General features: G+C 42.3%; 1 protein-coding gene across 1 annotated transcript; it reads right to left on the bottom strand.

Moving 5' to 3' along the window:
* Positions 1-933: 933 nt before the first annotated feature.
* Positions 934-26249, bottom strand: EIF3B (eukaryotic translation initiation factor 3 subunit B). Its single transcript, XM_063089855.1, has 19 exons — positions 25287-26249; positions 19595-19787; positions 17968-18087; positions 17348-17405; positions 17028-17156; positions 16584-16741; positions 13526-13657; positions 13374-13440; positions 12892-12938; positions 11026-11236; positions 9595-9667; positions 8183-8305; positions 6406-6484; positions 5384-5522; positions 3892-4017; positions 3248-3325; positions 2651-2759; positions 2307-2425; positions 934-1463 (listed from the first exon to the last, which is right to left on the bottom strand). Exons 1-18 carry the CDS (start codon positions 25789-25791, stop codon positions 2322-2324), a joined length of 2451 nt encoding a protein of 816 aa, XP_062945925.1. The 5' UTR covers positions 25792-26249; the 3' UTR covers positions 934-1463; positions 2307-2321.
* Positions 26250-26783: the final 534 nt, after the last annotated feature.

Below are 26783 nucleotides of genomic sequence, written 5' to 3'. Positions count from 1 at the left end.
TTTCAACAACATGAGAGCAAACAATTACCATAAAAATGTACACTAAAGGGGCACAGGATGAGCTGAACGGTAGGACTGCAACAAATTATATAATTTTAGAGAAACCACGGATGGATAAGAGAAATTTAAGGCTCATGAGAAAGGAAAAGCACGAAGTGCCTTCCTTATACCTGGGGAAGCTCAGTCAACCCGGAGGCCTTCTCCTGGCCGAGCCTGTGGCAGGCAGCCACAAAACTCCAGGGAGGGTCGACGTGGAATTGCAAAGATCAACAATTACTCCCAGCAGTAGCTGACCTAGCTTCTCAAGGGCAGGTATTTTGCCTTTGTCCTCTGCCCTAAAATTACACTTTATTCTCCAATCTCAAAACACTGTTTCAGGTTTGTAAATGCCCCTTGGCTGTGAACTCTGAGTGTGCCAGTTCTGTGCTTCACTGCTTTTAAAGTCAGCTTCAGGTTCCATGAGATAAAAAGAGGTGGGAGAAACTGCAATTTCACAAGGCACTGATGGGTAGCAAGACACTGCAAATAAAAATGGACTGAAATTACATGGATTTGTTCACTTCCTTCTCAAGAGGAAAAATAAAAGTTAAATACTCAAAGGGACCACATAATAGTGGCTATACTGACAACTCTCAATACAAATTTTCCTATTGGTCTAACTCCAAGGAAAAGTCTAAAGCATTCTCATTATGTAAAATGACATTGTTCCACAGAAAACAAAAAAATGTTAGAAACTGTATTTAGACTGACAGCTGGGAATACAGCAGAGCAGGAGGCTGGTCTCCCTGTCCCCCTCTGAGCCAAGCGTGCACAGAATGCACGTGAGGGCACGGTGGAGGACTGGCTTCGCAAGCAGACCCTTACCACTGCGGAGGGAGCAGGGGCACCAAATTCAAGGCCACTATTCACATTCAAAGAGAAGAGAAAGACAGCTTTTTCGTACAGGTTTGCTTTTATTTCCGTGTTCAACCTGTTGAGAGAACCTGCCACAACCTGAATGGCGGGGGTATGAGGTGCTGCTGTGCCTTCTGAGCACGCTGGTACGCAAGCGCTGTGCTGCTTCCCTGCTGGTCTCCAGCACACACCCGATACTGGCTCATGCTCGGGACAGTGACAGTCCTTAAAGGGAAACATGGCTCAGCTCTGGATGGACACCTTGGAAATGCCAGTGACAGCAGTGACAGCAGGAGTACAAAGGGGCCTGCCAGCAGCACTGCAGGAAAGAGTCTGATAGCAAACACTGGTGGTAGTGATTAAAAAAACCCCAAACAAGAGATTGAAAGCAGTGCCTTAAAACCTCCCCACTGTGGACACCAGGGGCTTAAAGGCACAAAAATGTGTCGAGATGGAAGAATTCCAGGTGCATTCACAGTCGACCAAGAGAAAGCACAGGTAAAAATTCAGGAGTTGTGTAGGCTTTCTGCAAAAGGATGACCTCAGCTCCAGCACAAGATGCGGTGATGCTGCAACACAGGAAATACCATTTACTCCTGTCCTGCCTCTTGGTGAGTGAACCACAGTAGGAACAATTACCACCGGCTGCATCCCCTGAATGAGGAGGCATGGCAACCCCAAACAATAATATCTCAAAGGCTGGAAGGGCCCTGAAGATCTGCTTTAGGCTGACGTCGGAGCACTTTAACATGCAGTCAGCGAGCTGAGCAGAGGCCTGGACCACAGGGAACAAGCCCGCGAATTACCACAACTCACCCAAGTGGGCTGTGAGCAACTCCCTGCCACGGGGACAGCAATCAAGTGACATTCAAGCACCCAAAGTCACACATCTCCTGTCCCCACACATCAGCTCTGTGAGGTGTGGGATCTTGGAACCCTGCCTCTGTTACTGAAGAAGCCCCTGAATACTCACAAGCTCTTGTGCTATCTGAAGGCTCTTGTCAGTGACTGACCACCACTGGGATTCACAGCTGCTCGTGCCCAACCTTCCTTTCTGGTGGACACACCAAGGCTGTCCACTAGGTAAGACATCTGGAGACAATCAGTGCTGGTCTCCCCACAACTCCTGACTGCACATCAAGCACCAGGGTCTGCCCTGGCCGAGGCCCATTTGTGACCCAACATCCTAAAGGTCCAGAGGATGAGCTCTGCTCATGCCCCTAAGGCTGGGTCTGCACTAACTCCTCACACCTCACACCTAAGATTTTACTAACCTTAGGTACCTAACATAGGATTTTCACTCACATTTAAGCAAGGTATTTTCTAATTTACAGGGATAATAGCAGAAGCACACAAAAAAAATACCCAACGGGACATTAATCAGAAGTTCTCTGTCTGGAGGGGAGTCTTACCACAGTGCTCTCAGATCACTCCTGATTTCCAAGAGGAATAATTTCTTCAGTGACAAAGAACTCAATGGTCTCCTCCTCCCAGTCATCTACGTTGCTGTCCAGCTCGTCAGTGTCCACCCCTGAGATGAGGGAGAGCAAGAGTAACTGATGGGGTGTAGATGCTTTCATGATGACTGTGCTGACTCCTTTAGGTTCAGCCTCCAGAGCTGAGACCATGGGAGCCAGCCAAGGGTCCGGTGAGAAACAGCAGGACCTGTGCTCTGCTCATGGGTAGCTGGAACAACTATGTGCTCTGCCCGGGGAATCCTCTCAATTTTTAGATAATTTAAGAGTCTTTAAGTTACCTCCTCTCAATTCTAGACGTTCATTTTTCTGCTCCATGTAGAGTTCTTGGGCCATTTTTCGGTATTTTCGGAAATCTTCCATCATGGTTCGCCTCCTTTCCACCAATTCCTAAGTATAAAGTTAGGGCGGAAAGGTGCAGAACTAATACTTAACTCACCATTATCATGTTTTTTGCTTAAGCAAAGTGAAAATAGTTTGCCACAAGTAACGTTCACCTAATAAAATGATGTCAAAACTACTCTATTTAAAGAGACTCCCAGGCCAGGAATGGCGAGATATGTTAGATCTCATTTTTCTTCCTCTGACGCTGCCACCCTCCCACCTCTGTATCTAAAACCCCAGCCACCAATAGGGCTACAGTCAGGCCATGAGTTCTAAGTGCCTGCACCGGCCCACAGCTCCTGGCTGCTGATCCACCCCAGGGTTCAGCAGAACAAGGCAGTGTCTCTAGGAGAGAAGCTGCTCTTTCTATCTTTTCTCTAAGCAGACACACAACATCCTCTCCCTCCCACAACTCTGATGCTGGCCCTTCTTTCCCACAACAGGGGACTGTGGCTATCTTTAGCATATCCCTCAGTTCTGGGAACAAGGCTAACCTTTGAGGCTTTGGATTGGCTTAAACGATCCTTCTGTTCAAAGATCTTAGAATATTTCTTCAGATCCTTTTTAATTTGCTGAAACAAAAGATAAGTCACTCAGGATTTACCATTCAAAGCAAGAACCACAAACGCAATCTTCAAAGTTGTTAATATGAAATGACATTCTCGATGATTAACAGAATATAGTTCCCCAGGAGCACACAAACATGCTATCTCTTCCCTAAGTTTCACCTTGTCAAGACTGACTTTCTTTCCTGGGATTTACACTCTCCTCTTAGCCTTGACCTAAAACCATCAGCCTATTTCACCATAATTATGTAAATCCTGGACGTCTCTCCTAATCCCTCCAAGACTTTAAATAGCCCCTGCATCTTCTCATCTGCCTGCCCCTTCAGTTTATGCAAAATTTCCTCAAACCACATGAAATTTTACATTCACTATGCTAAAACTATTCTCTATTTAGTTCTCACTGTTCTTGCATCTCTTCCAAGAGTCACCTGTAAATGTTATGTTTCTATTACTTATTATTAATTCTATTAATTATTCGTCACCACCCTAACAATAACAGAAAAAAAAGCCCTATTTTTCTTTTAGTGCCACAACTGCTTTGACATCCCCTGAACCTGGTGGGGATGTCACACCTTTATTTGCTCCTGGCTCAGGAGTGTTGGGGGCCGAGGTCTCCACAGCAGCTGGCAAAAACGGTCCTTGTTATTCTTCTGCAGAAGGCGTCCTTGGAAAGTCCACAGCCAGTAAGCATTGTCCACCTAGAAGAGAGCAGTGGTCACGTGAAGCTGCTCCACTCCCGCAAGTTACACAAGACAGACAGAGACTGGAATCTTTACTGTCAAAAGAGCCAACAACATCAACTACTCCATTTACCAAACAATGTTCTAGACTTTGGGATACATTAGAGAACAAAACAAAGATCTCTGCCTTCATTGAGCTTATATTTCAATAGAAGGAAGTCATTAAAGAAAAGACATTACAAAAGTTATGTAATAAATTATAGAGTGCAGCATATGCAGTAGTTAAAAACTGTGCTAATCAAAGCATACACCTGCTTATTACTGATCTGCAACAAGAAACTTGCATCAGAATATAAATTAACTACATCACTAAATACACTGTCGTTTCAGCTGACGTTTTGTTTTCATATCAAAACTTCCTCAGTGAAGGAAGTAGTGCCTTGATTTACACTCTGGCATAATCCCCTGGTTGCAGACCAACAGTTTGAGAGTTAAGTGTTTGTATCTAAAACAAAGTGGTCAACAGTTTAAAAACATTTTTTTAAAAAGTACCAAGGCAGGCTCACTGTGGTGACATCTGGACATAGCCGTGGGCAAAATATGATCTGAATGTAAAGATATCTACTCAAGACACTGTTCTCAGTTATATTTCGGAAGCTGATATTCTGAAAGTTCATTATCTCATTAAACAGAATTACCCTAATTTGATCTCATATCCTCTATATGCATGAACTCGTTCAACTGTCAATACCTCAATCAATTAAAATAAGGCATTTTTTGGGCCGGCCCATGGCTCACTTGGGAGAGTGTGGTGCTGATAACACCAAGGCCACGGGTTTGGATCCCTATATAGGGATGGCCGGTTCGCTCACTTGGGAGAGCGTGGTGCTGACAACACCGAGTCAAGGGTTAAGATCCCCTTAACCATCATCGTTTTTTTTTTTTTTAAAGGCATTTTTTAAAAAAGTCCCTAAATACAAAACTTTTTAGGTTATGGGTCTTTTTTGAGACTCTAAAGGAAATGGCTCCTTGACCCCACAAAAATGCTTGTGTACAACACATTCTCACCACCTTTCAGCATCCCTGGGCCCCAGGATAAGACCCATTCCACCAGCAGATGCTGCCCCTACACATGGCTCTGCCTGTTCTGCAATCCCAGAATCCTCCTTCTCCTTTCACTGACACCAGTCTAAATGTTTTGCTAAAGACAGAGGTGAAGATTTCAAGAAGTTAAAAACAGAATGGCTTTTTCTGATGAGATGTGGGTGAGAACTGATGCCAGGCTTGGTGCTCTTTCTGAGATTCCAGGATGGCACAGGGTGTTGGCACAAGCCCAGCACTGCCTAATTTCATTCTACTGCTGAGGCTACAAAGGTCTCCATACCTTATGGCTCCACCAGGACACAGAGGTGACAACGTAACGCCCAGTAGGATCCCACTCAACATCGGAGGCCATATAATGCTCTGCAATGTTCATGACTGTACAGTCCGAAGTGTCGACAAATGCTAAGGCACCATTCATACTGTGGAGATAAACACAACAGGCAGTCTGCACAAAGATGCATATTTTCCCCTAACAGCTCCACTTGACAGGAATTATGCTGTGGGGGTTCCCTCAGTTATCATCCATCCTCTGCCTCAGCTGCCTCCTCACTGACACAGAAATAATCACAGTAACAATCTCACAGAGCTGTTGTTAAGATTTACTGAATTATGACACACACAGTGGATGTGATAAGTACTATGTGTCTGCTATGACTATTATTTCTAGAGAATATGCTATGTGAGGCTAACTAAGCCTCCAAAAATACAATAAGTATCTACAATGAAACAGGGGAAATAAACAACAAAAGAATTATCTTTCAACTCGGAGGCAGAATGCTGGGTATTCTTCACTATGTCCATATACTCTGTTGGAATGGCAACGAAGCAGGGCAGCGAGGGAAGAGTACATTTTAAAATTCTTGTAGTTATACCAGCCACACAGGTGAAGACAGTCTCACAGCTGTCTAATTAGATATTTTTCCTGCTAGAAGACATGGGATTTTACATGAGGGTATAACTGGATTGCCAGGAAGGTGCCTTTTTAACCACAAAGGAATTACAACATGCAGATAAGTGTGCTCATTCACTTAAAGAAACCATGTGCGAGTGATTACTCTAAGCTGCCTGGTCTTGGCCTGAGTCTCGGGAGTATGATGGACACACTATGGTATGATAATGTCCCATCTACTTGACTCTGGGATAATCCCATTAATGTAAGAATATTCTCTCTACCAAGAATCTCAGGAAGAGCACTACGGTGACTACTCATAGCCCAGAGTGAAACACAGGGCTCCTATGTCAGGTCTTGGCTGCAGCAGGCAGAGTTACTCACAATGATGGGCTCAGATCGTAGAAACCCACCTCCTCAGACCAGCCAACACAACAAACTGTCCTTGGGGACTCCAGAAGATGGTGTTTGCCTGCTGTTTATCAAACATTTCTGAAAGAAAACAAAGTATCTATTTTAAGTCTATAAATGGTTCTACAACCAAAGTGGAGCCAAGACTGAAGGACCTGGCAATGGGTTCACGCTGCCCCCTATGGGTAGATCTGGTAAAAACAGACTTTTAGCAATTCACTCTCTATACCCCAAACCTGTTTGGTATCTCTGAAAACGATTTTAGAAAATCCATCATTAAGGATACCTTAAGTTATGATACACACACACACACACAAAAAAAAAAAAAAAAAAAGGAAAAGGAAAAAAAAAACATTTTGAAGCTACAACACTATTTTTTTTTTATTTCACATGGTAATTGGACAAAGAATTCCCTTTACGGCAAATATTCATTATTGCAGTGACTCTAAACCAGAGAGAGGAGGTCCAGAGTTTCCATCGGATTGTCAAGAGATGACCCCAATAGACCAAGAGCCACTCTCCCACTGACGCAAACCCCTTTTAAATTGTTGCTCATAAAAACTGATTCATTTTCCAAATACTTTAACTCTTTACTTCCTGAAGGGGCCTCAGGCACAATGAATGAAGAGGTGAGAATTAAAGGTCAGTCTGCGCTAGACTCAAGTCTACTCTCGGAGTTTGCACTTCAAACACAGAGTTAACAATCTGGGGTATCTTTTTTCTTAGCCTGCAGTAGATTCACAGAAGACACACAGAACAGAATGGGGAGGGGAAAGAAGTGGGAAGGCAGACATCGCCCTGACCAACACCAATGACAAACAGAAAAACTACATAAGCATACAACCCCCAACAGACACCAATGCGTAACAGAGTACAAGTGATGATCCTAACACTAATACTGAACCTCAAAAAAGGCACAGTATGCAAAAGATTCAGAAGGTAGAAGGTACTTCTACTTGCTGTGTTTTATAACCTGTTTTGCAACAAGGTACAACAGAAGTCGTCTGATAGCTATTCCTAAGGTACACAAATCCCTTTCAGGTACTGGGATAAACCCACAATCGTAGTTCCATGGCACCAGGCAGCCAGAGTCCTGAGTGAGGTACTGGGAATGTGTGGAACATAGCCTGAGACTACCTCACAGTCACCAAGAAAAAAGCAACAAAAGCAACTGCTCATTCAATCCCATAGTATTTACTGAGTCTCTACAGTGTGCTGAGCTCTGTGCTGAGCACTAAGGATAGAAGGATGAAAGAGTAAGAGAGACAGATGTCCTCAGGGAACCCAGCCCAGGCCAGGAGCAACAGCAAGCAGTCACCGTGAGAAAGGTGAGGGCCACTGCAGAGGGACCTCGCATAGAGGGTCCTGATCCAGACCAAGGGGCTAGGGGCATGTCCACATGGAAGTGACCCCCAAACTCAGAGACAGCAGCCACAGCCATAAGAGGAAAAAGAGAGCCTTCACTCAAAACAACGGCAGAGAATGAAAGACTCAGAAATGCTGACTTAAATTTAAGGGCCCAATGGGGAGCTCCCAGAAGCCTGAGCTCTTTGTGATATGAAGTGCTCCCTCAAGTGAATCATTGCCATCCTTATCACCAATCTTTTGTATCATTTAAACGCACAGTGGATTTATTTACATGTGAATTCAGGCATGGTCAGAAATGTTCCTAGGCCAGTGTTCATTGTTGAGCAGTGACCAAGAACTCTTATCTATGTTAACTTGTTACGGAAGGAGGCTCATCCACTTCTTCCTTAGAGATGGGGCCAGACTACTTACTGATGAGCTCGATCTTCCCGTTGTTTTTCACGTGGTAGAAGGAGACTGAGATCCGCGGAGCCTCTCCATGCAGCACAGCAAACTTACTCCCATTTGGTTCCCAGGCAAAGGCTATGATGGTTTCTACAATCAACAACAACAAAAAAGAGTTAGCCCCCTTTTTGGTCAGTTACAGGAACATTCCTAATCAGTTAAAATGTTCACTATTCAACTAGAGAAATACCTCCAAAATTTTAAAATTCATTAAAAGGACCACAGAGCAAGCAACAGCAAAAAAAGGCACACATCAGCAGTTTCAAAAGCAACTTATTCAATTTGTGTGAGATGACTTATGTGAAACCCTCTCCTCAGCAGACAAGGAATCTACATTTCCTAAGAGTCACCTCACAGTGGGACTGTGATGAGCTGATGGATGTCCTGTGTAGCTTGAGGACATCCCCTGTCTTACACTCAATGTTGTACCTACAGTAGAATTCTAAGACCTCCTGAGAGATTGATCATGTCTGTCTGCCCTGACAGGGTGGCCAGGTTTCACATTTTCTCATGTGTGTACTTTCCCCTTCCCTTTCTCCATGGCAAAACAAAAACAAAGGAGCCAAACAAACTGAAAACACTGGCCAAGTTTTCCACCTAAAGGCAGAAACACAGCATTGAACAGTTTTCATGAGTCAAAACAATTAGTCTTGAACACGTGAAAGTAAAATTAGCTTTGTAAAATACAATTAATGAATATTTCCGTTAAAAAGAAAAATCAGTATTGCAAATAGCAAGTAACTCATTCAAGGAACAACCAAGAAAAATAAGCATACACCTTTAGAAATTTGAAAAAAAAAAAGGTTCCTTAGACTGACAGCATTTGTTTTGTGAGATGAATGCCTCTTTTGCTGCAAGTCCCTAAATTTGGAATAAAAACCTGGTCTTTGCACACTCTTTTAAGTGTGAAAAATGACTAGAGCCCTTGCTTCTCTGCTATGTGTCACAGTGGTATGGGGGAGAAAAGATGGGTCATCTTCAATTAGCAACTGTTAAGAGACTGAGATTGGAAAGGATAAAAGAAAACCCAAAACTTATATGCTTTGTAATTTATAGACAGCTGTTCATGGTGAGAATTGAGAGTCTTGACCACACTACTTAGGCAATTCACATTAAAGTATTAAAAGTCAAGGGCCGGCCCGTGGCTCACTTGGGAGACTGTAGTGCTAACACCAAGGCCACGGGTTCAGATCCCATATAGGGATGGCCGGTTAGCTCACTGGGTGAGCGTGGTGCTGACAACACCAAGTCAAGGGTTAAGATCCCCTTACCAGTCATCTCTTTAAAAAAATAACAATAAATAAAGTATTAAAAGTCATGTGTAAATTGGCACATAAGGCTCATTCCTTCAACTACAAAATGACTAAAATGAAACTTGCCTTTCATTTCAACCACATCGACAGGTACCTGCTTTTCCCTCATTCGGAAAATTTCAAAATTTGTGACAACACCCTGTTTAAAAAAAAAATTGGAAGGGGTGACATTCTGGAAATTGAAAGCATGAGAAAAAAAATTTATAGAGATTAAATTTATATAGCTGATAAACACATATGAATATACAAAGTGATTAACATTACACCCCTCCTGATGAACAAGCACTCTCAAATGCTGATGGAGGCATAAATTGGTACAACCACTACAGAGAATAATTTGGAGATATGTGCATCTATTTTACTCCGACCCAGATTCTGCTTCAAGGAAGCTACCCTAACAGGTACAGCCATGAATACATAGGTCCAAGGATCCTCACTGCAGTTTATTTGCCAAAGTTCTGAAGGGCCCTAAAGATCCATCAATGGGGACTTATTAAACTATTTTGATATGGTAGCATATCCTGCAGCCATGATCTTCAAGAAGTACTTGTGTCAAAAAGCAGGGTGCTGTACTACTCACGATAGCCCAAAGGTGTCAATAACACATTCAATGAATGAATGAATAAATGAATAAATAAAATGTGGTATATCCATACAATAGAATATTATTCAGCCTTAACAAGGAATGAAGTTCTGACACATGCTAGGTACAACATGGATGAACCATGAAGACATTATGCTAACTGAAAGAAACCAGACAGAAAAGGCCACATACTGTATTATTCCACCTATATGAAATGTCCAGAACAGGAAAATCCAGAGACAGAAAGTAGATCAGTAAATGTCAGGAGCCAGTGGGGTACAGGGAGTGTGGGAGAGTGGTGAGTGACTGCTAACAGGTACGGAGTTTCTTTTTGGAGTGATAAAAATATTCCAGAATTAGTGGTGGTAGCTGCACAACTGTGAATATACTAAAAGCCATTGAATTGGCTCATCACTTTAAAAGCGTGAGTTTTATAGTATGTGAATTATATGTCAACAAAAAAAATTTAATGTAAAAAGAGGAATACTTCCATTAAAAGGAAAACTCAGGTAATTTTTTTGATAAATACATTATACAAACAAAAAAATATGGGTGCAAAACTGTGTAGAGCATACTATTCTGTGCTTAAAAAGAATATACACATTTTAACTACCAATAAAGAAGAAAACTGAGTGTCTGGAGATTTTACTGTATTGCCTTCTGAACTCTAACTATGTGAATGTATTATCTATTCAAAAGTTTTATTTAAAAAAATTATACAATTTGGCTAGCATATGACAAGAGCCCTAGCTATGACATGTCAGCTAACTACTTTTAATACGATCTGGGTCTAAAAATAACCCACAAATTTGATTTAACAACCAAAAAAAAACTATTAATATCCTCCAAACAATATGGTAGCTAGTTCAGAGCTAAGTATAAGAAATAATCTACGTCCATTGGCATCCACTTACCTGGGTACCTTTTGGTGTCCTATCTACTTTAACACACAAGTAATCACCATTTTTTTGCCAATGTAGCTTGCAATCCACAACATTAAACAGATTCCTAACTCGGATCTCTTGTCTAGAAGGAAGCTGCATCAGGGTTACCCTGGCTGGAATATCTTTGTCTTCAGGGACCCAAAAGGCTATTATGTTACCTCCAGGAGACCAAGAAAAGTCTCTGCAGAACAAAGAAAATAAAATGTTATGCAAAGACTAAGTGATTATAAAATCGAAAAGCAGAAGAGAACAGAAGAACTCATTTGCTGTGTAAAAACTCAATATTGGTATACTGACCCCCATTAACACAGCAACAACTAACACTGAACTGACAGCTTACTCCACAGGGGCACTGTTCTAGGTGCTTTATGTGCAGCAAGATGTTAATAATCCTACTCATTGTTATACGGCAGATTAATAAGGATTCCAGCCCAGGCTCTGTAACCCCCATACCCTTAACTGCCACATACTGCTGCTACAAGGCAACTGAAGTAAATTTAAGACTGAGGGATCAGACTATATGACATCCAAAGAAAAATTAAAGCACAAAAAGGGGAAACCCCCAAATCAAAAAGTGTAAGAGAGGGCCAGCCCGTGGCTCACTTGGGAGAGTGTGGTGCTGATAACACCAAGGCCACGGGTTCGGATCCCTATATAAGGATGGCCGGTTCGCTCACTTGGGAGAGCATGATGCTGACAACACCAAGTCAAGGGTTAAGATATCCTTACCGGTCATCTTTTAAAAAAAAAAAAAAAGTGTAAGAGGAATGAGGAAGACTTAGAGCAATTCTCTCTATTGTATAAATCACTCTATAGGACAGCTGTTGCAATTGACAATTCATGAGTTCATGCATGTGGAAAACATATTTATTTGTGCTACATTCTCTTTGTTTCGCATTTAATGAGAAGCAACGTCCTAGTTTTACTTTTAATTATAAGCCATAATTCTGCCCAAGATTGTAAAAATAAAAGGAATAAGAACGTGAATGTCCTCAGACTGCTGGTAGTTCACTGCCGCAATATCAACTAGCTCCAAGAGTTTTCAGATAAATAAAAATGTGCCCACTCTTCTGACTGAAGATGAGCTGTAATAAACTAAAGGCTACCCAAACCCCACCTCACAGATCACGAGAGTAATAAGGAAGACCTTTCTACTAAGCAGTCTCCCCCTCTTCCTTAAAAGGCTGAAAACTCCCTCCAAGAGTTTCTAGTTCATAGACAAGGTACCTGAAATGAAGCAGACCTAAGACTCTTTGGCCTCAAAGATTTATTGACGTGCACAGGAAAGAAGAAATGCTGAGAGTTAGAGTGTGAAAGTTGAGGAGTCCACTAACAAGCAGCCTAGTCAGTAGTCCGCATGTGCCATCCTTTGTGTTTAGAACAAGTATGCAATGTTTCTTTTACCCAACTGTTTAGAAACTGAGTGCTAAAGTAAGAACAAATAAAGAAAACCAATCTCAATAAATTGAATATTTATGCCCCCCCCCAAATTCTTATATGGAAATTCTAATCCCCAAGGTGATGGCATTAGGTGGGGCCTCTTGGGGTTATCAGGCCATGAGGGTGGCCCTCATAAATGAGACAAATACTCTTATAGAAGGGGTCCTGGAAAGATCTTTCATCCCTTCCACCATGTGAGGTTGGAGTGAGGTGGCGGCTGTCTATGAGGAAGCAGGCCCTCCCCAGACACCAAATCCACGGGTGACTTGATCTTGGACTTCCAGACTCCAGAACTGAGAAATAAATTTCTGCTGTTATAAGCCACTCAGTGTATGGTATTTTGTTACAGCAACCCGAACACACTAAGATATTGACTTGGTAAGAACACTCACTTACTTTATTCCAGAGATTTTCAAACTCTTCTTGTCCAAAAGACCCATAGACTGCCCAAAAAAACAAGGGTTACTGTTGAGTCAAATCATGCCAATGTCTCAAAAACACATACAATTTTTTAAAAAAGGAAATGAGATTCCAGTGTGAGTTTGTCTAAGGAAGCAGTTTCAGCACAGAGGGTGACAGATGAACAATTCACCCGCAGAAGCAAAATATACATTATTGAAGACAATTTCATTAACTCCTATCCTTAATTTCCCATAGCAGCAAAAGTGGGGGCAGGCATGGTAAAAGAGCACAATACAGAATATGAGAAATTGAAAAGTCAGAGGAAATATGCCTTTATTGTGCATATATTAAAGCTCCTCCTCCTTTTCATTCTACCACAAATTAAGGAAAAGTACTATACATCCTCAAGCAAAATTATTGAAGACTACAAGTAACTGATAGAAAAGTTTGGTTTTTAGATACTTAACATTACTTACAGGAGTTTCATAGATGCTAAGGGTATCAAGTGTCATTCTGGCAAAGAATTTACCATCATGGCTCCACCTAAGAAGAAGAAAAAAAGAAGTGTCAGGCTATTTCTATGAAAAAAGAAAAGGCTACAAAGAGGTTATTGCTCTGGTTTACTTACTTAAAAATAGGCCAATGGGCTGAGCTTTCACAGTGAAAACCTCTCTTCTTGTGCCCAGTAAGGATGTCCCAGATGATTATTGCCTGAGGGTCATCCTGAGTGTCCATCAGGGGGCTAAAAGTCACCAGGTATCTATAAGAGAGGGGGAATACATTGTATATCTCCTGTCATGTGAGAATCACAGCTCCATGACTGCCCATGGCGAGCATCTGTCCCCACTACACGGTGGAAGAGGCTGAGCTTCTGTATAGACAACTAAGGAGATTACAGGCACAGGGCCCTGGCAGAACAGCAGTTGAGACTCATGGAACTGCACTTCCCCAAACACACTCCAAGAATGCTCTCCAACCAGATGTTTTCCATCAGGAGATTCCATTCAAACAACAGAGCGAAACAAGCACTTTCACGGCACAAGGCACCCATCCATTCTTGGCATCAGGGCGCTACATGGGTCACCATAAATGGCTTCTCCACCAAGATCAGCACAAGGAAAGATCAAACAGATCCCAAGTAGAAGTCTGCTCAAGCAGTCTAGAGAACGAAGGTATATGGAATTTTCACACTACATCTATGTTTAAGACTAACAAGGTAAATAGAACAGACGGTCACAATTTGGTTCAAAAGCAAGTATAAGTCTGATGGGAAACTTCTGTGCCTGGAGGCTTCTCCAAGCAATTATCTCCCAGCAATTACTTACGTGACTGCTGGCTTGTCTATAGCTGTAGCACCTGTTCACTTAGTATACACAAAGTATAAATATCTTAAACCAAACTGCCCCCTTATAACGATGACAGGTAGGAAGGGCAGAAACAAACACAATGAGAAAGAAAACAGCCCCCTAGCAAGTTTCTTCATAGTGCTTTCACTGACTGCATCTTTTCTTCTGGTAAGGCTCTTTGACATTCTGATTAGCTAGATTAAAAATGATGGCATCAGTCACCTCCACCCACAAGATAATACTCAGAAACTGATGAAGCATTTAACTGAAAAACAGGTTTTTCCACACTGCATTTACATAACCAAAGCATTCATACATACACCCTTTCAGGCATTTCATGTGTTAGGAACTTTGTAAAGCACAATATGAGTAAGAGATAATCCAGTCTCTGTTCTTGAGTGGAGAAACATGTGTAAACAGAAAAAATATAACATAATGTGGCAAGTGTAGTGACCCTAAACAATGTCTACAGGAATACAGGTGGAACTAAATGCCTGAAGGAACTGAGAATGGCTTCACAGGATATGAAGAAATAGAGAAAGCATCATACATCTGTATGTTTCCTTGGTACAGAGATCATGCTAAGAATCTCTACGTGAATCCAATTTTACAATGTTGCTGCCAGAATGAGAAATTTTATGCACCAAAAACATATGCGAAATGGTTGGAAATGAATGGGTACTGTAAGAATACACTATTTAAACACTCTTTATCAAAATCAAGAAATATTGGGCTGGCCCATGGCTCACTCAGGAGAGTGTGGTGCTGATAACACCAAGGCCATGGGTTCGGATCCCATATAGGGATGGCCAGTTGGCTCACTTGGGAGAGCGTGGTGCTGACAACGCCAAGTCAAGGGTTAAGATCACCTTACCGGTCATCTTTAAAAAAAAAAAAAAAAATTAAGAAATATCCATCAGATAAAACCTAAGGTTTACAGGAAATAAAACGAGATTAAAGAAACAAGTTAGATGATGCCTCGGGTAATCAGATAAATCCAGAAGGTGAAACAGTTTAAGGACATCTGGTCCTGTTGTCTTAACAAGTCAGTATGATAAAAAACAGAGAATGATGTGCTGTCCAAAACAAAAGAGGTTTAGCAGACCCAACTGCTAAATGCAATGTGTACACCATGACTGGATTCAGGTTCTAACAAACCAGCTATGAAATCTGAATATGTGCCAATATATTAGATGTTACTAAGGAAGTTACTCATGTTGTTAGGTGCGCTAGAACTGTGATTATGTTGGAAGACACTTTTATTTTGTAGTGACACATACTTTTATAGAGAAATCTATTACTCCAAAATATTAAAAAATGTTTTGAAGCAAATGTGGCAAAATAAAGAAATCACTAAATTTAGGTAATTAGCATACAGATATTACTAGTTTAGTTTTCTGTACATTAGAACATTTTTATAATAAAAAGTTCAGAAGAAAAACAGGCATAACACTTAGTATGAGTAGCATTCAGACATAAGGGAGCCACCAATAAGCCCCACAATAAAATAAGACTACATATAAAATACTGGACTGTTATTGAGGCGATAACACCACAAGGTTGAGACTGGAGTGCACCAGAAACACAGGGAAGGACCTGGAGACAAGCCCTAGTCAGGGCCTCAGAAAACCGGAAGGGAGAGGGCATTCCAAGCCCAGAGCACACACAGGGCAAGGACACTGTGGGCCTCGGGTACAGCTCCTCACGCTTTCCTCACGCTCCACCTTCTCACACAAACCTCCACTACGTAGACATAAGAAAAAATCCTTCCTAAGAAAAATTATCTGCAAAATACATGACCTTGGACCAAATCCTCAACTAAAGGGAAATAAATATTACAAGCGTACTTCAAAAAGTTCGTGGAAAAGATTCGTCTTATCTTTTAGTTCTATTTTTCCATGAACTTTTTAAAGTACCCTCATATTCAAGACATTATTGGGTTAAAGAACAAAACCAGAAAATGGCAGTACCTTAAATAAAAGTGTTAAATCAATGTTAGATTTTCTCAAGTCAGTAAATGCACTGTATGTACTGAGAGAATTTCCCATTCCTAGGAAGACAGACTTACTGGTAAAGGGACATGATACTCCCAACTTACTCCCAAATGGCTCAGGAAAAAAATATATGTACAAATATTTGAAGAGAGGAAAAAATAAGGCAAATGTAACAAAATGTTAACTAGATAATCTCAGTAAAAACTTTATATAAGTTCTTTATACTCCTCCTGCAGCTTTTCTATTAAGTTTGAAATTACTGAGAAATAAAAAGTTTTGCAAAGCTGTTTGTACCAGGTTGGCACGAGGGGAATAAAGACTCCGTGTGCATTTTTGTAGAGCTTACCTCTCACAGGGTGAGAAGTCAATGAGTTGAACCCCTTGGTGGCTGAATCTCTGAATTTGCTTGAATTTCTCTCCTCCCCAAAGAGCAATGCCCCTTTGATGAAAGGTAGCTAGGTAGGTGCCCTTAGGGGACCAACGCACATACGTCTCTGTCCATCTCTGTGGAAAAAGGTAGTGCCAATGTTAATACAACAAAAAGCCAAACACGAAGACTCCTCCTTCTATAATGAGTCTACTCTTCAAACTCTTCACTGAAATATATAAGATCCCTATTCACTTCTCATGACTTATTCCACAGCTGAAAGAGGAATAAAAGTTGTTCTCAGAGAGTAATCTCAAAGAAAATGAAACTTCACCTGTTCTTCCACTAGTTTCTAATAGAAACAAAGTTCCACTTAGGGAAACACAAGAGAGGTAAGTCTCCCTCATGGCAGCAAATACTCACCGCTCTTTCTTCAATTGAGACAGGATCCTTCACGTCATTCCAGAATATGGAAGTGCGGTCTCCACTCTCAAAAATCACACTATACTGATCTCGGCATTCTGCCTCTTCAAGCCAGTAGCGTAAATTTCCCTAAAAAAAGAACCAAACGCAAGGGATATAGTAACATTTCATTAATTTTAATCGGAGAAAACTTATCCCAACTATTGTTCTGATGACAAATTCAGTTAACATCTTTAACTACCCAAGGAATTTACAACCTCAAAAGTCAAGATATCCAGCATTTCTTCTGACCACATACATACAGATTTTATACAACTTACCAGGTCTTTGAAAGGTTGTTTCTCAGGAATATCCCATTCATCACTGATTGTCATATACCTGGAAGAGAAAAAGAAACTGCTGAATAACACACATTAATGCCTGGAGCAAGAGGTTAAGTGGACTGAAGAGTAACTCTAGCAGTCGTTCGATCTTGGGCAGTCCTGTGCTCTCCTCTGCCCACTCCCAGAGGTGGGGAATAGACAAGTTTTTGATTGGTATAATAACTGGTGATTGGTATAATAATTGGTATAATAAACTGATATAATTTTGTATCCCTATGCTGCTGGCCGGGAGCGTAGGGATACGTGTGGTCCTGCAGTGGCCTGACCAGCAAAGATGTGAACGACCTGAAAGGCCACCAGCACCCACTGAGGAGCACCAAGCCACCCATGCGCTTGTTAATGTCCACTTTCTTTTTTTTTTTTTTAAAAGATGACCGGTAAGGGAATCTTAACCCTTGACTTGGTGTAGTCAGCACCACACTCAGCCAGTGAGCGAACCGGCCATCCCTATTTGGGATCCGAACCCAGGGCCTTGGTGTTATCAGCACCGCACTCTCCCGAGTGAGCCACGGGCCAGCCCATAATGTCCACTTTCTCATGGCCAAGTCTGAACTCACTTGTCAAAATCAGTAAAGAGGTTGACCCGAAATGTGTGCTGCTTGTCGAGCTTATAGCCGTCAGCGTTTTTCACAGCATCCACAGCATGGGCAGGAGACGCATATTCCAGAAAAATATATCTGAAGTGAGAAAAAGGGCAAGTTGCACAGGTGCATGCAGACTTTAAGATCAGGTAGGTCACGCTATGGACATACACCCAAGAGCTCTCCACAGATAAGCCCTCCACATCAGTATCCGTGACTCATCTCACTGCCATGTCGCCAAGGCAGTCAAACCGAATACAAATCACAGCCAAGTAGTTCCCTAAATAAGAACAAAGTCCTAACTGGAAGATCCAAAGTCTCTAACTTCATAATCATAAATTATAAAAAAAAGTTAATTAATCAAAATATTCATTGTCTTGACTGGTGATGGCTTCATAATGAATAACATATGTCAAAACTTATCAAATTGTATGCTTTAAAACTATGCAGGTTTACTGCATATCAATTATCATAATAAAGTTGTTAAAAAATCAGAAAATATAGTCTATTATTGTGTATTACAGGCAAAATCACAAAGGTATAACTAAACATGTAATACAAGCAACTGCCAGTCAAAAGGAGGTTATCTTTCACCCTAGTTCCCAAAATATAAAATGTTTATCCTCTTCTCATTCCTATAAAAGACTATTTTGTTTGTACTTTCAAAAGTTGATATTTACATAAAATTTTAATGGAGAAAGTGTAACAAGACTGTGGAACAACAAACTTTCATATACCACTCACAGCAGTATAAATTGGTAACGACTACTCTAGAGCACAATATTTAACATTACCTAGTGGCACTGAAGATGGACATTTTATTCAACTCAATAGTTTCACTCCTAGGTATAACAAAGAAAATCTCATACTTGTACAAAAGGAGACAGGTACAAGACTGTTTATAATTTCAAAGCACTAAATGTCAATCAATAGGAAACAGACAAATTGTCATATGAGAACAGAATATCACAGCATTTAAAATGAAGAAATTACAATCACGTATTATCATGGAAGACCTAATATTGAACCAAAAAAGCAAACTAGAAAACACATACCTCATGCTAACATTATTTTTAAAAGCCATACCCTTATTTTAGGTAATGCTAAGAAAAAAAAGTTGCTAATTAAGCAGTGACACAATGCTTTCATCTAGATTGTAAGAAGCATCCCCATTTCAGAGATGTTAAGATGTGAAAAAAGCAAATCAGAATCAATAAAATTCCATATGCAAAATATTCCTGAAATTCGGCCAATTCCAGATCTATCAATGCCTTTACCTAGGATGTATCTTATGTCAATTACTGTTCTGATAGCAGAAGATTTAAATATCAAGCTCTGATTTCTTAACAACTTAGCAGCCAACTTATAACAATTCAAGAACAATACTGTAATTTCCTCCTCCCACCACCTCCTATCTGATGACCCTAGGACCAAATCTTGGCTCCTTAGAGCTTCCAGCTGAGGGTGGTGGCCTGAATAAATGAAGGGGGCAGAACTGCCATGAAAAGACATGCACTGCATTTGCAGTGAGTTCCTTCAACACAAGGTCATGAGGATTTGTCAGACACCAAGGCAAACAGACTTTGGAGATGGGAGAACATACCCTTTCGTCTTTCCATCCTCTTCTGGGTAAAAATCATTTGTGATTTTCCCAAACTTGGAAAAGATCTTGTGGATGACATTCTTGAGTTTCTCAAGTCGGTCTGGTCCCACCTGAGGAACGTTGTCCACTACAATCACTGAATCGATTCCATCTGCTTCCTGTGGCCGATCTTTGAGTACATCTCCCAGTAATTCTGCACGACAGAAAGATTTGTCAAATAACAAAACCAAGAAAAACATTAATACATTAACTTAGCACTTGGAACAAATCTCCAAGAAGCAATGATCCTAGCTTGCTTCAAAATTTAAAGCTGAAAGAATTGGGAAGATTTTAACTCTTCACATTCCCTTTGACTGTGATAGTAAACAGTCAAGTCCTGGCAAGGATAGTAAACAAGTCCTGGCAATGACAGAATATTTGAAAAGAATAATTTAAAGACACTTCAGTAATGCAAAATGCAAACAATGAGGAAAATCTGAAGAATATCCAATACTAGATCTTTCAAAGATCACTAGATTTCAAAAAGTTTCTAGCAACATCTAAGCAAAATCCCATCACAACATTAGATTCTATAACTGACTTTTTACAGAAGATTTTAGCAAATAAGTAAATATAAAGTGCTCAACACATTCACAGCACTTTTGTTTTAGTGAATACAAGTGCCTAGAAATTATTCAGGGAGGAAAAATTTCTCTTCAGTGAGTTGGGACAGAAAACAATTAAAAAGAAATGTGTCAAGGAGACACACTCTTCTATCTTCCTGTTCCCAGATATTTTCATACTTTTCTATGCAGGGGAACTAGACGGCCTTTCACAAGAGAATCAGAAAAAAACCAAAGAGGGTGAAGGGACTACTCCATGGAGTAAGCCTTCCCTGACCTCTCTCCCATGCAAACAGCCACCACAAGGCACTTTCTTTCAAGTAAGTTTTAAAACAAGCAACTCCTTGTCTGATAGTCTTCTATGTTAAAACAAACAAACAAACAAACAAACAAACAAAAACCTCTTAAGGATAAAACAAACCGTAAAAGGGAAAAAACAAAGTGTGTTCCCTTCTCTCACACCACTCAACACAAAACTTTGGACACCAGATATGGGTTTTTTCCCCCTACATACCAAGCAAGTCTCCAGAGGACACCAATTAGGTGTCCTATAAGTTAATTCAGACACTATCTACCTGGAGTTATTGTCAGATCCCACAGGTTGAGGGCTCAGTACCCCAAGACTGGCATCCACTTCAGATGCCAAGTGCAAGTAGTAGGTTCACCTATACTTCAAATAGGCTATAAAGTAGGGCTTCCGCGACTCCCACCTTGGGTTCTGTTAATTTGCTGCAGTGGCTGACAGAACCAGTTTATTATATTGTACTTTTTTCTTTCTTTCTTTTTTTTTTTTTGATGGCTGGCCTGTACAGGGATCCGAACGCTTGACCTTGGTGTTATCAACACTGTGCTCTAACCAACCGAGCTAACCGGCTAGCCTATTATAAAGGATATTGTAAAGGATACAGAAGAACAGCCAGATGAAGAGGTACATAGGGCAAGGCATGGGGAAAGGGGTGCAGACGTTTCCAGTCCTCTCCAGGCACACCACACTCCTGGCACCTTCACATGTTCAGCTATCCAGAAACTATCCAGAAGCTCTCCGAACTCTGTCCTTTTAAGTTTTTATTAAGTCTTCATTACATAGGCATGATTGATTACATCACTGGCAATTAGTGATCAATTCAACCTTCAGCCCCACTCCCCTCCCCGGAGGTTGGGGAGGAGGGACTGAAAGTTCCAAACCTCTAATCCAAGGTAGATTTCCCTGGCAACCAAGCCTCCACATCCTGAGTCTATCCAGGGACCCCCAGCCATCAACCACCACGCACATAAAGATACTTATCACTTTGGAGATTCCAACGTTTTTAGGAGCTGCTGTCAGGAATCAGGAGCAGAGACCAAATACATATTTCTTATTGTATCACAGTATCACAACAGCCTTGTTGGAAGACAACAACAGGGCAGAAACAGGCATTAAAAATAGGAAACTAGAGAATATACAAGCGCCTAAGAGTTTAATAGCAGATTTTCTTTTTTAGTGATACATAAAATAATGATGAACTTGCAACTGATGGTGTCTTTTATTTGATGAAATGCCTCACAGGGCTGTTGGGAGGAATCACAGACATTTACATTCTGTAAATGCTTAGGACAGTGGCTGGAACACAGAAAGTATTATGTGTTGACTATTTTTTCCATAACTACACACCAAAACTCAAAATGTATGCCACCTACTTTTAAAACCCAAAACTTAAGTACTCAAACTTCTTAAAGTCGCTTCATTTACATAAAATGGTCAGCTAGAATAAGAGAAACAGCAGGAAAGATCAGTGTAAAAAGGACTGGAAAAATGAAACATAAGAGGAACAAACACAAACAGACCTGGGAAAGCAGACTCCAGGCTTGTGGTTCTGTCAGGCAATTGAATGAATGCTATCTGGGTACTGCTCACTACAATTTTATGTGTGGCTCGTCGCAGGCCTTAAGCCCTTTTGACCATAAAGCTCCAGCACTAATAAAACTGACTACCTGCTAGAGATGGGTATTCAGAAAGTAAAATTGAGTATCAAATGAAATTAAGCAAATTCCATATATTTAATATAAATTCTGTACAAATCCTAAACTCAATACTTAGCTTGCCTAACAGCTTGTAAAGTTGCAAGGCACTGGGTTAGGAGCTGGAACAGAGACACCTTTTACAGTTGCCATCAAAGCACACTCATGAGATGAAACTGCATCAGTAAATACAGCCAAAATGAAATTACAAGGTGATTTTTAAACAATAGCTGAAGAATGGCTTGTTATACTTATATCTATTTTTTCTGGAACCTAATTATCACTCTAATGTTTTATTATATACCATTCATGAATTTCAACAGGCTAAATATGACAGATACCTGAAAGGTGAAGTCTCTCCACTTCTGTATGCATTTAACATTTTCCAAAATAAAAAGTTAAAAAGGGCTTTCAAAAAGGAAAAACTGTCCTTTAATTTCAAGAGGCAAGCCTTGTCATAAACCACTTCTAACCAATTTCAACACTTTTATGAATGATATTGAAAATGTTACCCTAAAAAAACTTCCACTTGAATTTCAAAGATGCTAAAATTGAGACCACACAAAAAGGAAAGAGTAGTTGAGAATTGTAACAATGACAGACATCCTCCTCACTATAGAAACTAGTCAAATCCTGGGTTACTTTTAAAGCACACCTAACATACAATTAAATGGCTTGGTAAACCTGATCTGAATTTACAAGGCTTATAATAAAAGTTCGGCTTTTATACAAACTGTAGACTCCTTCCCATAAGCTCATAGGGTCTAGTCTATGAGACTCTGCCCATACCTAGGACAGAAATAAATGAAGTAACTACACAATTAAGAGACAAGTCTCCTTGATCACTATTAGCCCAACCTTCAGTCACTTTTCACTGATTCCCAATCTGGCTCCAGGAAAAATAGAAGCAATTCTCTAAACTAAATAGCAAAAAAGAAGACGTTTAGAATGAAAATCTTGATCACAGATTTGGTCAAACATCAAAGGCAGTTAAAACATTAAACTTGAAAAATTAATTAAAGATTAAGATTCAATTGTAAAATAGCACTAATCTGTATCAAAAAAAAATAAGGAGGGAAGACAAGGACTCCAGCCAGTCTCTGTACTGCTCCTCCTAACACCCAGTCTTACACTCTTAGTTTTCCTATTACTCTCTGACCCACAGAAGTGGGCAGCTCTTCTGCTGAGATTTTTTGCAGGGAGCGGGGATGGCTGGCTGGTACAGGGATCCAAATGCTTGGTATTGCCAGCAGGCAGCTCTTCTCATAAAACACAAAACATATCTGAGCTACTGACCACAATCGGATGGGTGTTTTATCAGCACCAAGCTCTAACCAACTGAGTTAACTTAAACTGAGTTTAAGAAAACTGACAGTTGGGGCCAGCCCGTGGCTCACTTGGGAGAGTGTGATGCTGATAACACCAAGGCCATGGGTTGGGATCCCTATATAGGGATGGCCAGTAACTGCTCATTTTGGAGAGCGTGGTGCTGACAACACTAAGTCAAGGGTTAAGATCCCCTTACCGGTCATCTTTAAAAAAAAAAGAAAAAGAAAAAACTGACAGCTTACTGAGTTTTAGTTACTCAGTATCAGGTGTCTCACCTATCACTCTGGCTAATATAGCACTAACATAGCACACATCAGAGCCACACAGGCTTCCCAAATACCTACTGCAGTCCCCCAGCCTGGCCAGCCTTGTGCTCATGTTAGCATCCTCTGACTGTCACATACCCTGACTCTGAAAATAATCCATGTTAGAAATCTTTGGATTACACGGGGTCAAAAAAATGCTTTTCTAAAACTCAACTCCAGAGTAAATATCCAAGGGCTCAAAATAAGCTTTAAAACCAAAACTTAGATTTTAAAATATAAGAAAAACTGGTGTGTGTGTTAAAAAGAACACTGGTCTGGGCAGGAGAGTCTGGTGGGAATGCCAGCAACACTGACCCACTGTGAATTCTCAGCAACCTACTCCACCTTAAGGGACACATTTCCTCAGGGGTGTGTGGTGCTTAGACTAGATGTTCCCAAAGTCATCACTAGTTTGTGTTGTCTTTCCCGCTTTTCATGATAAAATGTCTTTTATCTTATGAAATAAAAAACAATAAAATAATGACAATAATTGGTAGCTCTTTAAAAATATATTTAAGTTAGATTTTATTGGTGTATCATTGGCTACTTCTCCAGTACTGTTGTTTTCCGCACTTTAGTACTAACTTAGTCGATATTGTGGAGGAATTGGTTGATGTGCTACCAGCCTGAACAATTAAAATGGCTAAAAACAAAAACAAATGAGATCAGATCAGCTACCATCAGAAGTCACTTCAGGAGACAGGCTCTCTCAACCAGGAAGCAGAAATAATGCCTGTAAGACCAATCAAGGTAGAAACGAAGGCAAAACGAGCTATAATCGACAATTAAAATCTAAAAGAATAATTTGCCAACTGGATGGTGGCCTGCCGTACAAGCTTAGGAAAAAAGAGAACGACACAGGAATTTGACAGGGTGGCACTGTCCTAAGGAAGTCTATAGCGGTAGACATCTCCGCAGGGCAAGGGGGCAAACTCGCCCGGCTCTGCCACAAGCTGCTCCTCTGATTCGGCCCTCTGAGAGGTCTGGCTAGACATCTCTGGGGACACGCAGACCCGCAAACCTGAGGGTTAGTCCTTGGACAGGAACTGCAGCGTCCAGCTTTCGCTCTTCCCCCACCTGCTACGCTCACTGCACACCCAGGCACAGCTCGTGTATGCCTCTGCCCCTATCACTCTCCCAAATTTTTGGCTGCAATAAAAAAGACTGGCTTCCGAAGTGACCTCCATCCTGCCTCCGCAACCCCCCCGCCCCCGTTTTTGGAAAGATTTGCCTGCCAGGCCATCACAGAACTTCCCCACTACACACGGAAACAAGTAGAAAGTGGTGACCCACCCACCCACTCAGTCGCCCTCGGTGACTTCCTAGGAGCACATGGACACCTCCGCTGGAACTTATGCACGAACCGGTGACGCAGCTTGACAACTTTTCCCAACAAGGTAACCTCAGCCCAGTTCACGCGCCACTCGCTGCCCCCACCCGGCCTCAGCCGCCACTCACCTTCCTCGCTCACGTCGTCCACGAAGTCCTCGGGGTCGCTGAAAGAGGGCTCATCGGCGTCGCCGTTCTCCACCGCCCGGGGGTCGGCCTCGGCCGCGCTGCCCTCGGGCCCGCCTACCTCCTCAAACGGCGCCTGGGCCCGGCTGTCTGCGGGATCGTCCCCGGCCTGCTCCCCAAGACCATCGCTCTGCGCCGGGGAGAGAGGCTCGTCCTGTGACTCGGGCGGCTCCTCGGAGGGCGGCGGCGAGGGCGATTCGGCCGGGCCGGCGACCGCTTCCGCAGTAGCCTCAGCAGCTGACTGGGCCCTCACCTCGGGCTCTGGCCCGGCCTCTGCGGCCACAGCTTCTTCTTCGGCGTCCTCGGTCCCTGCTGCCCCCGAAGCGCCGGGTCCCGCAGGCCGCGGCAGCTCCTCTTCCGGCGGCGGCTCGGCGGCCGGCTGCTGCTGCCCGGGCTCGGCCTGCTCCTCGGCCGCTTCGGGCACCGCCACGTTCTCCGCGTCCTGCATGGGCGCGACGCTGCCGCCTTGCCGAACTCAGCTGCTGCCACGCTTCCGACTCTACCAGGCCACACCGCGCGTCGCGCCGGCTACCGCCGAGCCATGTGCGTGCGACGGAGGAGGCCACACCAAGGTTGCGGGGCGGGGGGGCACCCACCGCCCTGATCCCTCACCACGAACCCGGAAGGACTGAGATCCGCACAAGTGTGTCTGCCAATAATCACAGTGATGTTTCCGTGATAATGAAGTGCTCAATTCCAATCACCAAAGTTGTTTTCTTCAATCAATAAACTCATTAGGAGGCATAACGACCTCATTTATGGTACCGGATGGTTCCGTCCAATATGGCAGCCACCCCATCTTCCTCCCGTCGGGCGCTGCGGGGAAGGACTGAACTATTTGTGGCACCGAAAGGAGGTACCAGAAATCATCTTGGTATGCGACTGCAAGAAAATATAACCTAATTCAAATATTAACACCACAGAAAACTGTAAGTTCAAAAAATGGCCCTGCTTTTAAGCAGGCAAACCGTTTAGCTAACATTACTAAACTTCCCCTTTAGACGTCCGTGTTTTAGAGTCGTCGGTTTTTTAGATTCGTCTACTGACTGGGCAAAAGAACGGACGATTCTAAAATACAAAAGGAATTCTCGGCGAGCCAGAGATGGCTCACATTACTGCCAAGACGACTGCCTGGCACAGTACAAAAATGTAGGAGAGTTTCTTAAGTCACTTACGCCCACCCCCACCAGAACGGCCGTAACCCTCCGTTTCCCCATCTGAGGGCCCCTGTGGTTCGGTCCTCCCGACGCGGCCGCCCTCCGACGCTGGAGAGCGCGGGTCACGTGGGCTGGGGGCGGGGCCGAGGCGCCTGTGCCGGGTGGGGCGCGGGGCCGGCGCCACAGTGAGCCGGCTCCGACGCGACCGTGTTTGGGTCGGCCTTGCCGGAAGGGTATTTGGTATTTGTATCTCGTTTTCTGGTGGGCTGGAGGGCAACCGCTC

This window comes from Cynocephalus volans, chromosome 3 (genome assembly GCF_027409185.1).
Source record: "Cynocephalus volans isolate mCynVol1 chromosome 3, mCynVol1.pri, whole genome shotgun sequence".
Lineage (NCBI taxonomy): Eukaryota > Metazoa > Chordata > Mammalia > Dermoptera > Cynocephalidae > Cynocephalus > Cynocephalus volans.
Note: the sequence above shows the minus strand (reverse complement) of the source record. Positions and strands in the feature narration are given on the sequence as shown.

Coding starts and splice junctions, on each gene's coding strand:
- EIF3B (XM_063089855.1), bottom strand. CDS start 25,791: ATGCAGGACGCGGAGAACGTGGCGGTGCCCGAAGCGGCCGAGGAGCAG. Junction 11,237..12,891: donor TTGAAAATCTCTGGAATAAA/GTAAGTGAGTGT, acceptor TTTGTTCTGCAG/AGACTTTTCTTGGTCTCCTG. Junction 3,326..3,891: donor TGAGCCAGGAGCAAATAAAG/GTGTGACATCCC, acceptor CTTTTGTTTCAG/CAAATTAAAAAGGATCTGAA.